The 16,974-nt window shown below is 36.8% G+C and overlaps 1 protein-coding gene across 1 annotated transcript in view; it reads right to left on the bottom strand.

Annotated features, from left to right (window-relative positions):
• The window catches only part of ASCC3 (activating signal cointegrator 1 complex subunit 3), a 273,183-nt gene that overhangs the window by 14,650 nt on the left and 241,559 nt on the right, over positions 1–16,974 (bottom strand). The window contains exon 36 of the mRNA XM_050893351.1: positions 8,287–8,511. Within this exon, the coding sequence (XP_050749308.1) occupies positions 8,287–8,511 (225 nt within the window). The remainder of the gene's footprint in view (positions 1–8,286; positions 8,512–16,974) is intronic.

The following is a 16,974-nucleotide window of genomic DNA, read 5'->3' as shown; positions in this document are numbered from 1 at the left end:
CCTAGCTTGAGGGGAAGCAAAGGTGGAGGCAGGATGTGGGAGAGGTGAGTGTGTGGCACACTCACTGATAGCAAACCATTGCTTTTCTCTGGTGTTTTTAAGCACTCCGAGTATGTGCTCAAAATACTGAATTGTTCCATAATGAACATATCCACCCCACTCACCCCCCACCCATTCAGGAGATTGTCTAGCAACTGAAATATCCTGATTGCAAAATCTTTTATTTTAGAAACTTTTTGCAAAGTTTTAACACTGTTTTTGGTATTATTTTCACATCCTTCATTTGAAAGCCGGATATTCTGGATCACTCTTGTACGACTGGGTAGGTGGCAGGGGAACAGAGACTGCACAACTAGCAGAATTTCTGATCTACTCCAATGACTTAAACAGCTTTTTCCTTTAAGATAAGTTATTGAAGTGTTAAAATGAAACAGCTTGCATCTTATTAACAGAGACTGCATACTGCTTGGAATAATTTCTTCTTCTGTTTGAAGTCACCTGTCATACAACTCTGAATATACTAAGCATTTCTACTTAAATACTGTAAATATAAATGTAATTGTAAACACAAATGACAATATTTTGTGGCTAAATCATATTTAAGGAAAGTGGCAATGAAGCTAAATGAACAATGATAACTGCTCTGGATAGAGAGGCTAGCTAAGGAGACTAAGGTAACGTAAGAAGTGCCGTTCCAGCTGAGAATTACCTCTGTGATTACTCAGCTAAAAGCCGACTGCCTACAGTGATGCCATTGGTGGTAATGACTTGGTGGAGGGGGGCTGAAACTTCAGGAGTACTCAGGGTGAGTTACATGGCTCAAATTTATCCACTTTTAAAAGATTAAGTTTATTTTTTTGTATCAGTGCTTCACAGACTATGACACTTTCTTGAGCACCTTCATGAGGGAAATTGAAGGTTGGTACACTAACGTATACAGCCCTCTATGCAGAATGACATTCACCTTAGACTTGAAAGTTTATGTAATGTAAATCCAACACATTCTCAGCCAAACAAATACAAGTCTTATTCTGCAGTGACGCTTTGAGGAAGGAAACAGGTATTTAAAAGAAAGAAACTGTGTAAGACTAAAATACTTCAAACTGTTATTGCACAGTTACATCAAAAAGCAGAGTTAAGGCTGGTTGGGTTTTGTACCTATTTTTGTACCTGAATTTATTGTGTATAGCATTCCAATATCAAATAATCAAAATATCCCCACTCTTGTCTTTGCTGCACGCTAATGTAAGTTCTGTTGTCTAGGACTGGACTTCGGTTAGAAATACAAGTTTAAATGCATAGATCTATTAAAATTATTAGAATGGTGCCTAATTACAGCTGTTTAGGACTACAGTTTATATGACATATTTATAGATAATAATATGCAAAAGTGTATGCTTTTTACCCATTTTCCTGAAAACTATGAATTCAGAATAATAATAAATCTTTTTTGCACACGCTTCAAACGTAGAAAGCCTTCCAATATGTAATATTATATTATGATCCACATGCGACTTGAGATCATACTAATACAAGTAAAATATTTTTCCAGATGTTAAAGCATGCCATGTACTATAAGTTTCATGTTTTTATATAAATCATGATTACGATGCTTCAATTATATACCCCAGAAACAACAACTGACTTGAAAAGTTGGAATTTATTTGAAGAAGGCTTACAGAGGGTTTTAAGGTCACTACCTTTTGTACGTTATATATTGGTAAAACAGGTATCTACAGAACCTTTGCACTTCAGAGATCTAGTCCAAGATTACTTTTTAGAAACGTATTAATTTGGGGAGGAGGAGGAGTTCTTTCAGATCAATTAAGTCAGACTCATACAGCTGTATAGTTTCAGCCTACAGACCACCCCCCCCCGCCCCCGTACGTTATCAGAGATATAGTGAATAACATGTAATTAATCCTATTCAGGAGGCACTCCTTTTATACTGCCCTCTGCATTCCCCTTCCCTTCACTTTTTTTACAAGCATGTCCAGCTCCCTCTTCCATATGTTCTCCTACCCCCTACGAGAGACTAATTCTTCATTCTCCCATCATCATAAAGGTCTCACTGATGTATGCAAATTACAACCTTCCTAGCTGCTTTGTAAGATTGCTATCCCTGTATTCATCCTTTAGCCTCCATAGTAACATTATTAGTACGATCAGAACCAGGGAAAGGACAAATCATTTACTGTCTACATTTAGTGGAGTGCAACCCTTGGGTTCTTACTGACTTTTTTTTTTTTTTTTGATAGTGTTACAGAGAGAAAAGCAGCTATGGAATGTGATACCAGCAATGTAAACTTGGTAGGGCATAACCCAACATGTTCAGAACTTGTTGAGTCCCAATATCCAATTAATTTTCAAGTTATTAATTAATAAATTGATATTCTCTACTGTGCTAGTGAACTGTAAATACAATAAAATGTTTTTGATAAAAATCTCTTGGCAAGAAATCCCAGTTTCCTAACATAAACAACGTCTTAAAGATGGCATTTGTTCCAAATCTAACACAAATCTACCAAACTAATGAAAAATATACAGCATCTTTCTCATAATAAATCTGCCCTCTTTAGAGTTCAAAGTCAGTTTCAAAGTAGTAATGTAATATTTTGTCAATAATTAAAAATTTTTGAGTGCATTCGCAAGAATCCTTTTCAACAGCAACAGTTATTCCCAGTAACTTTCTCCTGAACTTTTAGCCCCATAAGGTTAGCGTTCAGGAAGCTCAGCTGCTGTCTAACAAACTTAATTAATCAAAAAGTCATTTCCGAGCTGTAACTATGAGTAAAAGTGCTTCAAGTGTGCTAGCAAGCCTACAAGTTAATCAAAATGCTAATGCAGTACAAATTAAAGTTGTGATTAACATTTCACAGTAGCTGCTTAAGTGAATTGATCACACAAATGGGTTAAGCATTACTCATTTCCTCCAGCCCCAACTGGGAAAAGGTTTGTCATGGGTGGGAGAGGGATTATATATAAGCAGCACCAAATCATCATTCAACTGTCACCAAGATGCTTCCATACGCCAGTTCACCAATTATCCATAGCAAGCAAAAACCCCAACACCACTGCCACAAAGGCAACCCTCCCTTCTCCCGCATCTATACCTATAAAACACAAGCAGGCAGTAAGTAATTCCACCCCAACGTGTCCGGGTACTTTCGCTACAAAGCTATCCATTGCTATTTAGTGCCTATAAATGAGCATTACTATCCAGTACGTGCGCTACAAGTTTTTTGATTATTCTATTATTTCCACCCTCCTAATGTGGAATAATAGCCATCCAACCATGAAAGCAGCCAGTATTTAAGTAAAATTGCACACATGGTGCTATCACTGGAATATTACAGCATACACAAAGAATACGTGTAGTAGCTAAAGAGATACGGCCTCTGCTCTTCACTTGGTTCTGAATAATCCTCTGCATTCTCAAGTTAATTTGATTCTCTTCCCTTCCTTCAGGAAAGCTGCCCATTTATTTATAGTTGCCAACGCACCCATTAAAGCAATTGTCTCTTACCCTGGGTACTTCTGGACAAATCTTACATACACAACTGTAAAATAGGCCATTCCTGTAACTCCCACCACCTTGCAGCAAGTAGTCGGCACACCTGCACTAACAACAGACAACACATGAGCTCAAAACACAGTTAGGATCTTTAAGAACTTCTCCGTTTCCTCATAGGCAGGAAAACAAATGATCCAAGGGATATGGCTCCCCAAGTCAATAGTTTTAGTGGCTGTTATGAACTGAGGAGGTTTGGGGAGGATGGGAAGTCCAGAGCTGAGAGACATTCTTGTTCTTTTAGTCCTGGAACTGCAGTTCAGGCACCTCTGCTGGTTGCAGCTGTGCTGATATGGCAGGAAAGTACCTTTTGCCTGAGGAGCAGTGGATACAGCTCCCACCATCAGCCAGAACAGTCTGCAGTTTAGTAGAGTAAGCATTTCGTACATAGGCTAGCTCTTAAAAGACAGCTGAATTGGGCAGCATATTTGTGCAATATCTGACGACTCTGAACATGTACTGCAAAGGTGATTCTCATAAGCAGAACTGTAGCAAAACCTGCAATTTAAATGACCAGAAACAACTTATTTAACTGTTTTAGAATGGGTAAAGCAGTGTTACACACATCGTCGTCCAGCTAAGGAAATGCAGTGCTTAACCCAAAGTGTTTTTTATTTCCTGTCAAAATTAGATTCTCTAGAGGAGCAACATGATGGGGAAAGGCAGGCCGTCAGTGACAGCATTACAAGGTCCTCGTTTCAGGATGTGCGTGTTTCCCGTGCAAACTAGTCTTTATTCTGCAGTCTGGAATCTGACTTCATGTCCATCTTCTCTCAGTGCACAGGTACCCTACTGAGATGTGTTTAACACATCCATAGGTAAACACTTCTCAAAGGTTAAGGCTGAGCTCCATGGCAGTTCTATTCCTGGCAATATTAAAATATTTTATCAACGATTATACTACAAGTGGAGGCTTGTGGCCAATCCCAATGCAAAGCCAGCAGTCTCTTTCCTAGAAGGGACTGCCCTGCTGAATCTGAGACTGACAGTATTACTGCCTCAATTATCCATTTCAATTAATGCAAATATAGGCAATAGTCTTAGAACAGCAGAGTAAGAACTGATCGCTGAATACACAGTCACAAAATATAAGGCTTGACAAAAGAAGTAAAAAAGAGATTAGATTTAGTCTGTTTCACATATTCTTAAATAAGAGATAGGAAAAAGGTGTGGTATTGTCTTTATAATAATAATTATATTCTATAAAAATACTAGACAAATAATTTCATTAGAATTTTTATTCTTTGATGTTCTTCTGCAAGAAGTGGAGAAGCGTTTGATTTTTGAGCAGTACTGGAGTGCTCAGCACCATCGTATTGACACCTCTGTCTTTTCTCAGTAAAAATAATGCAGACAGAGTGCTAGGCTTGAAGAGAATATGCAGTCTACTGTAATTGTATTAAAGGTAACAGAGGCAAATAAAAATTAAATGACTTGGCCAAGGTCACATAGGAAGTCATGGCAGATTTTTTGAGCCATGGGAACCTTCTGTGCTTTATCTACGAGAGCCTGTCACTGATAACAAACTTGTTAGCTTTTGACTTGAGCTTTTCAACGTAGAGCAGGGACATTCCTTCAGTCTAGTCAATGCCTCAGTGGCCTTTCATTAGAGAGATGGGTGTGGGAGCAGATAGGCGTTCACCTTCCAGAAGGTTACATATTGCTATTCCCCGTATTTCTGCAGTAACAGGCAAAGAATTCTGTATTTCATCCTCGCTATATAGATACTAAATTTTATGTTGCTATATTGAACTCCATCTATACCTAACAAATGCTAATTATAGGAAAACTGTAACAGAATGTATTTCTTCCATTTTCTATGTTAACAATTACATTCCTCTATTGAGCCAGCACCACGACTCCTCAAATTCTGTTAAATGCTTATGACTTCTATCTTTCATCATGAGTATAGATGAACAGAATTCTAACATAAAACCAAAACTTCTAAGACATCTCAGGAAAATTAATTTAAGAGTGGTTGCACAATTTGTTTTATTAGAAGAGAGTGGAATCTTACCTGAAATCTGTCAGCTACAATTATCTATCTGATGCTATTAACATAGTTTTCTGATTGACCATTAACACTACTCAGCCTAAAGCCACGAGCGATGAAAAAGGCCCAGAGGATGTTGGAGGAATGGGAGGGAGGACACAATGGGTGGGATGTGAAAGGAACCATGGGAGAGAAGGCTGATTCAGGTGAAAGATAGCACAGAATTGTGGAGAAGCTTAATAGTCTGCGATGGAAAGAGGCTTGCTTATGTATCGTGGCTACAGATGGCAAATCTGCTCTGCAGGGGACCTGGGATGGAGGCCTGCTGTACGCACTGAGATACAACCACTTGTAAAAGCTCTTTGAAAGATCTTGCTTTCTTGTAACAGAAAAGCAGTGCTGATATGGAAAGTCTGCCAATTCACATACCCGCCAGCAAAAATAACAGTTTATGTTCAGGTCACAATTTGAAAGTTAGCTATACAACCTTAACAGCTAAGGTACTTTTTAAGTAAATAAACAGCAGTTCAACATAACTCAAAAACCAGTTCCTGTCTCACTGCTGAATTTTACGTTTGGTGGTGCGCGAGTGCGTGTTCACACACACAGAGAACATCACCCACTGAATATGTTTATCAATGGATCCTTCTATGGTTCAGTTCCTTTTCTCACAACTAACATCTCTTTTTCCACCTCTGTTGACCCAGAGTTCATCAGCAGGTCAGTGCTAAGGAAAAAGGTAACAACCAGTATTGAAAGTGTAACCCTGTCTATTGCTTAGATTCTGGGAACTTTAACCTCCGTTTGGAAAGCGTGACTAATAAGATGGAACAAATATTCTCCCAAGAGATGTAAACCATGCGCCAACTTCAAAATACAAAAATGCTTGCATGTTTTTTCTTTTTTTTTTTAAAGAGGAACTTTTTTTTTTTTTTAAGATGACTGTATATGTAACATTATGTAGTAGTTAACCGAAGGCCGGAGTGCCAAGGCACAGTATGGAATGGTATTCTTCTGAACTCTACTTCAGTTTAAAGGAACTGTTGAATATTTTAGGGGTTTTTCTTCTGAGTGGTTATTGTTTCTGAAATACCTATTATGCAGTAACAGGATTAAAAAATACATTTCTTAGCAAAGCAGGATAAATATTAAGCAAAATAATTATTGAGAAGAATCTTTAAATTTTTTTTCCGAATATGTAATTACTCCCCCAAATGCTAATTCCACAAACATCTAAATGAACTTTAAGTATGTGATTTCTTTGAAACAAAGGTGAATTTTCTCACCTGAGCAAGTGACGTTGTTCTCTGTTAATAACTGAGTATTATGAATAATAACTGTTTGTACATTGAAGCTTTCAGCACCATGATTTTATTGATTTGAAATATTTGGAGTACACTTGCATTCAAGCACTGCTGGTTGCCAAGTTTAAGACTGCGTAGCAATAACATCTGTGGTGTTATTTGCTTCTTACTTTCCTTTTCTTAGGTTTAGCTTTGCATTGTTTGACATTAGTATTACAAGCTTGCAGTTTTTCCTACAAGGTTGAGGCTCACTCAAATCACTGGACACTGAATTGCCCATGTTATTTTGTCTGTCTAGAGCACTGATCAATAATTTCTCACAGAGTGGTTTTACAAACTGGTAGGCTTGACACAATGATGTTTGCAGTTACCATATTGCCAACAGGCTTCAAACAAGATCAAAGCCTCATTCTGATAGCTGACATGTAGATCACTGAGGATATTAAAATCTGAGCAAACAAAAACTGTAGGAAGAAAGAAGTACTGTCCCTATTTTACAGATATTGAACTGAGGAAGATAAAAAGAATAGTTTGTTGAAGGCTACCTGATCTTCAAGAACCTGTGAATGAGTCCTTGTCCAGTTCTGCTAAAGAGAATATTATTCCTTTCCAGCAGAATCAGAGAGGTGGCTGTTCTCTGTGTCAACTAGAGCTCACCCTTCCTGCTGCAACTGTAACTGCGCTTTTCAGATATGGCAGCACTCTATTCCAAACTCAAACTGCTGCTTTAAAATTCTTTTGAGGCATGCAGCTGTGCACGTGATTGCTTGTTACCAGTACTCTCCATGGTCAGTTTAGTTTCTGTGGGTTGTGACTGCAGTACAACTGTAAAAGTCACAAGCCTCCAGATTGAGTTTAAAATCTGTGTTTAAAAGCATACTCTTTGACTCTGTGAAAATTGGGGAAATAGAACACATATCTTTTCACAAGCTAGAGGAAAACCCCTGTATCTTGTCCCAAATCACATTTCAAAACATGTTTTATTTATGCTTGGCAGTGACTACAGCGCTTTTGAGTGCTATAAAAATAAAAGTACCCATGGGAGACAGGTTCTTGGGGGTCAGCATAACAATCTGCAGGGAGCACACCCACACAGGAATGACTTATGTACCACATTCCACGATACAGAGATAGAAAGCTGTTGCATATGAAAGAAGAGGTGAGCCCTATGGCAACAGATGCCTCCAACCAGAGCACCACAGTCTTTTACAATAAGTTTGTTTACCTCCAGTTCTGTAAAGTGGGCATCTTTATGGGCATCTGGTTCCTCCCTAAACAAAGTGGTATCATACTGTGTGCTACCAGTTCTCCACAAGACTGCAAGAAATCTTCAGATTTTTCTATATTCAAAACATTACAACACACTAACAATAAATAGTAAAACAACAAGAGTTATATATTGAAATGCATTACTATACCTGACATATTCTAATTGCTTGGTCCAGCACTGTCTTTGTATCAGTTGCATAATCTGGACAAGGCAGCATGGCATGACTGAAGTGGGCTTGCAGCAGGAGGTGTGTTTTTGTGTGTGAACTGTCAAATGAATGGGGATTGACTTCAATTGGAAGATGTTTTGCCAGTTCACTGTTCATCTGATCTTCATTGTGTCTCACAGGCAGATCTGTGTATTCCTCAGCATTCTTAAAAAAAAAAAATAAAAAATTAACTATTGTAATTAACTTCAGAATAATTATTATTCCTTACTGAGACATTAAAAGTATATGCATTTAATTTACTGTAGTTAGATTTCATTATTAAAATGGCAGCATTTTAATGTCCAGAAAGCGTACTTATTTATCAAAATCACGTGTGTGGGAAAACAATAGCTGGCAAAATATTCACAAATATTCACACAATTATAGGTTTAAAAATTTTTTTCACATAGCTGACTTTAACATTAGAGGAGAAGAAAATAAGAGCAGTGAAATAAATACATTCATTGGATGGACCCAGTATTTGAGATGACCTTCTACAGATATCCTACCCTGGCTGGCTCACAAAAACATTGTAAGGTTAGCTATAAAGAAGTCAATAATTCACATTTTTAATTTTCAGTGTTTCTACTTTTCTCTTTGTATTCAAAACACAGTGGGTTTGAAATAGCTCTGGTAAGGTTCTTCTAAAATATATTTTCAATATTTTGAGCAGTCAGTGTCTAAGCAACAGATGATCAGCGATCAAAGCAAAGCGCAAAATTGTAAGCAGGTGCTGCAAACTATCTTCTGTGCTCCAGAGTGGGACTAATACCATTCATGCCAAAATGAAAACTAAGAACTTTCTCACTGTTGCACAAAGGAGGTGCACATCAACAGGTAATCTAAATGTAGTTATGACTAGCAACATCCTTGGGGCTGAGAGAAACAAGTATGACTGTTCTAGTAGACAGAGCACAGATGTTCATTCTCCTGCTAGGGAAATCCACTGTCTCTGAAAGAAAGAAAATTCAACAGAAGCATCCTAGTAACTATAATTTAGGCCGAAGAGTCAGTTCTGTGACTTAATTGGTAATTTTTTTTCCTCCACAAAATCCTCTGTGCATGTATGCATACATATTCTTGTTTGGAATGAGAATGATCTTTCTAAAGTATAAAACTTGCAAGTAAAGTAAGAGTTTTATAATATGTGATATCTTTTTCATCTGTAATTTAAGAGAGTGTATTCCTTTTGTCATGAAATAAAAAGTCATATGGGTAGCCCGAAGGGCAATGTCTTCCAAACTACAGGCTTAGCAGAGACTATTAAATTAAAGTGTTCAGGGTTTTATATTCCTCTTAAACTATAGATTCGATATTATGCATTTTAGTCTTCAATCTCCAGTCAGACTTCCTGCAAATCCATATTAATGAAATATTCACAACAGTAACCAATGCAGAGTGAAGTAAAGAAAAATGGCAATTTTAGAACACCTAATAGAACTACCTAATTGACTTGCAAAGTACCGTATCCACTCATTAATATCCTAACATATAGAACTTTTTTTGACAATTCCTAAAAACAGTTATACAGCTGTTTTTCACCCCCTTGAAAACTGACAGCACAAAATTTTCTATTTTCTTTAATGGCACAATGAAACTACACCTAAACTGTGATATAAATGTAAAAGGAAAGGTAAGTATTAGACAATTTAAGATTTGGAAAGAAAATCAGAATGTCATTAATTTATTTCATATCTCGACTGCAGATTAGAAGTGAAGACTGACTAAAGACAACTGCTGCTTAATCCTGGATGTCTCTCCTAGATCTCTTGTGAAAACTGTGGTCATTTATTCTCTGAACCTAAGGTCACAATCTTTTTAAGCCCTATAGAAGGCTGCATGTTTGCTTCACTCTTTTTATTTAACTGGCTTCTCCTTCAAAGATATTTTAAAGAATATTTACCAAGGAGATTTTTACTTAGTTTTGCTTTGCAGTTTAAAGTAGCAGAAAGAAGAAGGATCAGCCAAGTCACTCCAGACCAATTGGTACTCCTGAAAATGCATTTTCCCTAATTCTTCCGCAGCACATGTTTTATTTACCTCCAAAACACTCCTCTTATTTTAAACAACTTGCCTACTTAATTTCCTGTTTGTGATCATTGACTGTAAGTAAGTGAGGTTCATTTTCTTATCTGCATCATGTAGGTAATTAAAGGAAATTGAGAATGGGTAGTGAAGCTTTTATACAACTGAGAATGAAGCTGAATGGAGGGCACCGAGGTCAGCAGAGTCCATTATATTTTTATGTGAGAGGCCAGTACGTCTGCCCTGTCCTTGTTTGCTTAGTGTAGGCTGGACAGACTACTAACTGCAAATCTGTTTCTCTGATTTGCCCAGCTGTCCTTGAATAAAGACATCTTCCATTGCAAAATGTTAAATGACAGTGATTGACAACTCTGTGATGAACTCTGCTTGTAACCCCCTGCTACTGTTTTCAGGTTGCACAAGAAAAGACAGAATAAAGAAACATCCTTTGTAATCACCTCAAATGGGCCCTGCTGTTCACTCAATATTTTTTCATTTTAGTTTTCCTTTTCATTGTGAATCTCAATCTGTTCTGCAAAGGCTATAGCTTCAACTATTCCACACAATACATATTATTTTAGTACATTGTATCTGAACACCGTTCTTAATTCCATGGGTGAGGAAACAGATCAAATTACATATCAATCATTAATCTTCATGCTAAAGTCAAGAAACTTAATACAAACTTTATAGTTAAACCACAAAGCACTGCTGTGCATTTTTCACTTTCCCTTTTTCTTCTGTTAAATCAGGACTATTGCAGCCCATGTGCAAATAATATGTTTACAAGCACCTACACAGTTAAGCATAACTTGGAGTATACCAGGAGATAACTAGGAATTTTAGCTATGGGTTCTGCAATCATGCATTTGGTAGTCATGTCACATCTCTCTTTTCTGTAGGTCTGTGATGGACTTTCCCAATAACGTCTTCTTTTGGGCATTAGAGACTGCTGCATCATTTCGAGGATGTAAGAGTCCCCTCAAACCTACATTTCAACCCGTATGCGATGCAGGGTCATATAGGAGATAGGTAACTTGCTTTGCCAGTGAGAAATGTCACACGTAGGCCTGCATAAACTTGATAGTTACATTTTACAAGGCCAAAGGGCTATTCTGATAATTGAATTCTGTTTCCTGCATAACACCAGCCACAGAATCATCTTAGAGTCCTGTCTGCAACATCGTGTTCCAGATATGCAGCTTATCATCACCCTTTATTTGAATAGTTAGAATTGTTCTAAAGGTAAACAACTCATCCCATTTTAAAATATATCTTTTGCAGTTTTCTGGTACTATGAGGCATTTGAGGAGTCAGACTGAACTAAAATTTAAATAAGGTATCCAACATGGTGAGTACTGTGCTCCACAGTGTCCATAGGGTTAAAAAAAAATCAGATTTTCTTTCTACCCACAAAATGTGCAAGTTTGGCTGAAACTACTGATTTATAGTGAGAGCTGAACTACAAACTTATACCACATGTAAACCTTCTGAAATACTTTAAATCTCAAGTAACTACATAATGCCATCTGCCTACAAAAGAGAAGAGGATACTTGTGGAGCATAGACAGAAATGGGATCAAGGTGAGCAACTAAAGTAAACTTGAATATTTTAAGTTAAGTTCAGTCATGGGAACAGTAAAACTTATAAAGTTAATGAGTTCTAGACCTTAAAGAGCAGTTGATTAATTTGTAACAATGAGGGTCTAAAACAAACCAAAAATAGTTTCTCACATTCCAGAGTTGAACCAGTAGTCTTTTCTTTAGCAATGCTGTTATTGAAACTACCTTAGAATTGACTGCCTGCCTGTACGTTCCCTTTCTTTATATATGTACAATGAACCCAAACACACCATATTTTCAACTTTAATAAACCTGCAGTGTGTTTTGCTCTCTTTCAAGTTGCTGATGTAGAAGGAAACAAGGGAAAAGCATTCTTAGAAAATTTGATACCAAAATTAACAGTCGTTAAGCTCAAGTATTACAAAATCTTGCAGTAAACTAGTACTAAAAGTAACTACCAGAATAATAAAAAAGGAAAAAAGATGAGGATCATTTTTAGCTAATATAGTAATTGTATCCTCTTTACCTGAACCTTGGTTTAAATTACATAAACTTCTGGTAGTTGGAGTACATGCTGAAGGACTGCAAAAATCATATATTTCTGCATAGAATGAAAAATAAAAAATAAGCTGCAATAAATAAATGTCGGGTTTTTTTACAGCTGTTCTACAATTAACACTAATAATACATTAGGAAGTAAATTTTAGTTCTCTGCTATCAGAAGTTCAAAGGTATGCCAATAAGCAATTTATTTTTCCCAAGTGAAAACAGCGTATTTTGATCTTTAAGTAACTGGATAGGTAAATATAAACTCAACAATAATATTATTATATAATTGGCTTTTGCCTTTTGTTCCATTGTACAAAGTGCTACAGAGTATTTTAGTGCAACATCCTGACCTGTCACTTCCACATAGTGCTACAGTGTATAGGAAGTAGCTGAACTCCAATCTTTAAAGCAGTCTGTTAACTGTCCTCATTTGGGTGATACCTACGTTACCCGTAGTACAGGATAGAGAAAAGTAGCATGGTCAAAATAGAGAAATAACAAGCACTGATAATTTGTGAGTAGCTAGATAACTGGATAATAATGTTTTATAATAGAGTCACAAATTCTAAATTTTTCTTTGAGGATACTTGAACTTCTGTATTTAAAAACATTCGAAACTATTTCTGTTTTTTATATATACATATATATATCTCCATTCATGTGCTGACAAAAGTCTCATTTGACCCTGTTAACGGTATTACAAGGAAAATAAAACAATTGCTTAACTCAAGTTCCCAAGTTAATCTTCCTTTGCCCATGCTCTTCCCAAGAGCACAAGGCCATATTATGTGACACAATAATGACACAAGTATGTATTATGAAAATTATTTAAATTAACCAACATATTTATACTATATTTTATCACCACATTTTCAAGTGTGAGTTTGATTTATAAGGAAAGACATTAAATTTACACAGATGTATCCTGGCAGGCAGCTGGAACACAATCAAGCTTATATTTATATTCAGAAAACAAATAAATGTGAGAAAAAATGTGCTTTAAAAAAAAAAAAAAAGGAAAAAAGAAGAAAAGCCCAAACTGACCACATGCGTAAAAGTTGTTTTTCAGCTCATACCAAAAAGTAAAGTAGATTGAAAAATGGAATTGGAGAAGTACTTGCTAGAATTACTGCTCTGAAAATTATTAGCTGTGTTAGTGATTCCATTATAAGCTCCTATTTTAAGGAGTTTATTGGTAGCCTATAAATGTATATGCTTTGGTCTCAGTTTTATGGGACATAATTCAAACTTCCAAAGTTTAAAATGTTTGGGTGTTTTTTTACTCCTAGATATAAAAGGTCTAGGACAATATCCCGGTTAAAGACAGTTATAAACATATATTACTTGTTATAAGTTTTAAGAACAAACATGATGCATGTTTTCGAGATTGATATTACAGACAAAAAGAAAAAAAAAGTAATTTCTACCAACTTATTGAAGCTGCTACATAACACAGGGATATTTAGATTGGAAGCCCTCTTTTAGACAGCAGACACTTGCACAAAGAGCTTCCTCACTCTGTTTTACACATGTAAAAATATACTTTTAAGACAAACTTTGCAGAAGTGATGTTCCAGATTTTTAGGGCAGCCTGGCAGGCTCCGCTAAGCAACAGAGCAGGCTGAAGTTTTGTAGAGAACTTCAAGAGTGGCTAACATGATGCAAAAGAAGAAACCAAAAATTGTCAGGCAAGATTAGAATATATTTACTACATGATACTGTAATTCATCACAGAGCCCATTTCTAAATAAGCTCCTTGCCTTCATATACCATATAACATCTCTCCCTGTCAACTGCACGTGTATGTGACAGTGCAATCAAATGGCATCCAGCATATTAGAGCCAACCCCGCAGTGCAGTTCCTTTCCCATGGGGGCTTTCCCATCCCTTCCTTCCAGGGTCGGTGGCTGGCAGGGAGGAAAGGCAGAAAGCAAAGCCCTGCACCAGCCCCTGCACCGTGGGGCACGGAGGAGTCCGAGCCGCAGCCCCTGGGCAGCAGCTGTCCCTCGCTGCGGAAAAGGGGCTCCCTCTCTGGCGCTGGGGCCTCCCACTGGGGACTCTGCCTGCCCTAACACTCCACTCCAGCTCGGGTAATAGGAAAACGATCTTGCCACTTCTCTAGTACTCCGTCGGAGTACCCTCCACTCTCTACTTTTGGAAAAATGACAGGAGGAAAACAGATATGCGTAGGATGGAGAGCAACATCCAAGCGATAAGGGCTGCTCAGTATCTTTTTGAAACAAATACTAACTTTTTTATTTATTATCTAATTAGTGGTTAATGCATTTTTACAGATAAAAAGATGTGTCAAAAAAAAAAAAAGTAGTATAGAATGCAAATTGTAAAGTTAATTAACTAGGCAGGAGCAAAATAGTGAGGCTGGGCTACCCTGGGCTCTGTCTCTAGATTTAAGACTTACCAGAGCAGGCATTGGAAATTTCCAGTTGAGCATGAGAAGTTGAAGAGATAAAGTTGTAAAACCCATCAACATGCAATTATGTAAATCTATTATTTTTTAAAAATTAATTTATAACTATCTTTCAGGATTTAAAATGGGCACATTTCAGTAATGGGATCTACAAACATAGTTTATAAGAACATACAAGTTAAAAGTTCTTACGATTCTTATAAAGTTCTCACGTTAGTGACCAGAGAAATCATATGTAATTGTATTCTCAGACTTCTCACTTTAAACAGACAAGTGTTTGATTTTTGCTTTTAAATAGCTGCATATGATAACCACCACAAACTTTACAATTACAGACATCATGCAAAGTACAAGCTAGGGCAATGAAACAGTTGAGTGATCACTTAAAAACACCCTGAAGGGTTTAGATTTCACAAGTTCACCTCTTACTTAAAACATCCAAACTACAAACTACTGATGACATTCCTGATGACCAGAGGTCAGGAGTCTGAAAGACCTTTGCCACTGCGCACAGAGCAATAGGAGGTCAGCAATATTAGCTACCAGTAGCAGAGAGTGACCTGGCAGATCTGGGAACTTCTGAAGTACAAAGTTAAATTACAGACCTCTGCTTCAGCACAGAGTGGCTAAAAGAAAATGCAAGCATGCTAGCACATGTGAGAGGGAGGATTATATAAAATAACAATAATTTGACATGGGAAAAAAGTTCTTAGGACTTCTATACTAACTTGAAAATCAATTGCCCTTTTTTTTCTAAAGTTTCCTAAGCATATCAGAGGTTTCATATACCTAGGTTTCAGGGTACAGAAAGATAGTAATAGATAATACAATCATTGCAATTGGTTTACCAAGTGGTAAAAAATATACTTATAGAACCATTCTGTTTCAGAATAATTTCCTTTTAAAATTGCATACTATACTAAAACATACTAAAACAAGGAATGAATTAATGATTTTAAGTCTTAACTCTCACAATCCATATTTCATAAAGTTTATGTTCACAATCATAATTCAGTGCTACTTTTTTGGCCAGTCCTAATAAAACCCGTTCTTACAATACATTCATTTTCCCCCCAAAATGTGTAGGTACTTTCATAGTATTAAGCCTGTACAACTTTCACAGAGGTGGCTTTAGTTCACTCTCAGGTTTTTAAATTAAATTATTGATTATAAGTAAGCCTGTAACACTTGCACAGTTTAAGGAAAAATAAATGCAAAAGAAGACTATAGTAGGACAAAAATAAGAGGAAACATCTGAAACTCGTATGGCATACACATTATTCACCTAGAATAAGTTACTCTGACCATAGCAAATAAATATAAAGGGAATGGTATAAATTCCATTTATAAAGTGAATTATAGTGATGTGAGAGAATTATTACATTTTATCACTGGAAATGGTATATTTGAGACTTTCGCCTCTCCAAGATGCCTGACTTTTTCTATTACTTTTCATGAGAATGCTTTGAACCTGCACATTCTGAATGCATTATCATCACCCCATTTTTTTTAATCTTAAAACCTAGATGGGGCAGTGACCTACAACTTTCTTCCCCTGTAATCTCAAGTCATATTATAGGAAAGATTTAAAACTGACTGTTTTTGGCTGTACTGAAACTAATTGTATTGCACTAATACAGAAAAGCTTTTCAGTGCATGAACTCAGTAATGTGCTAACACAAAACTGGGAAAATCTCTCTGAGTATACAGTCAAAAGCCTGATTGTCATGAGAAATCTACTTCAGTTCCATTTGGACGTTTGTCCACATTTTGAAGCTGAGCTTGGCTGAATCAGCTGGCTCAACTACTGATTGAGATGATGATAGCAATAAAAATTGTAATAGCAAATCCTGGCACACAGCTTTCCCCGGGAAAGCGATCAGTCATTTTCCATCTTTGGCTTTGATCCTCCATTGGGATCTTCCAGTGCAGAGCCCAGACCCAGGGAAGAAGTTAACAGATCTCTGCATTAAGTTAATGCTACTCTGCATGGAGACAGGAGTAAGCGCTACTAATTCTTTATGTGAAATGGGGCCCGTACATACTGTATATGTTAATGGTAA

This window comes from Gymnogyps californianus, chromosome 3, assembly GCF_018139145.2.
Source record: "Gymnogyps californianus isolate 813 chromosome 3, ASM1813914v2, whole genome shotgun sequence".
NCBI lineage: Eukaryota > Metazoa > Chordata > Aves > Accipitriformes > Cathartidae > Gymnogyps > Gymnogyps californianus.
The sequence above is the reverse complement of the archived record's forward strand: the minus strand, read 5'-3'. Positions and strand labels throughout refer to the sequence as shown.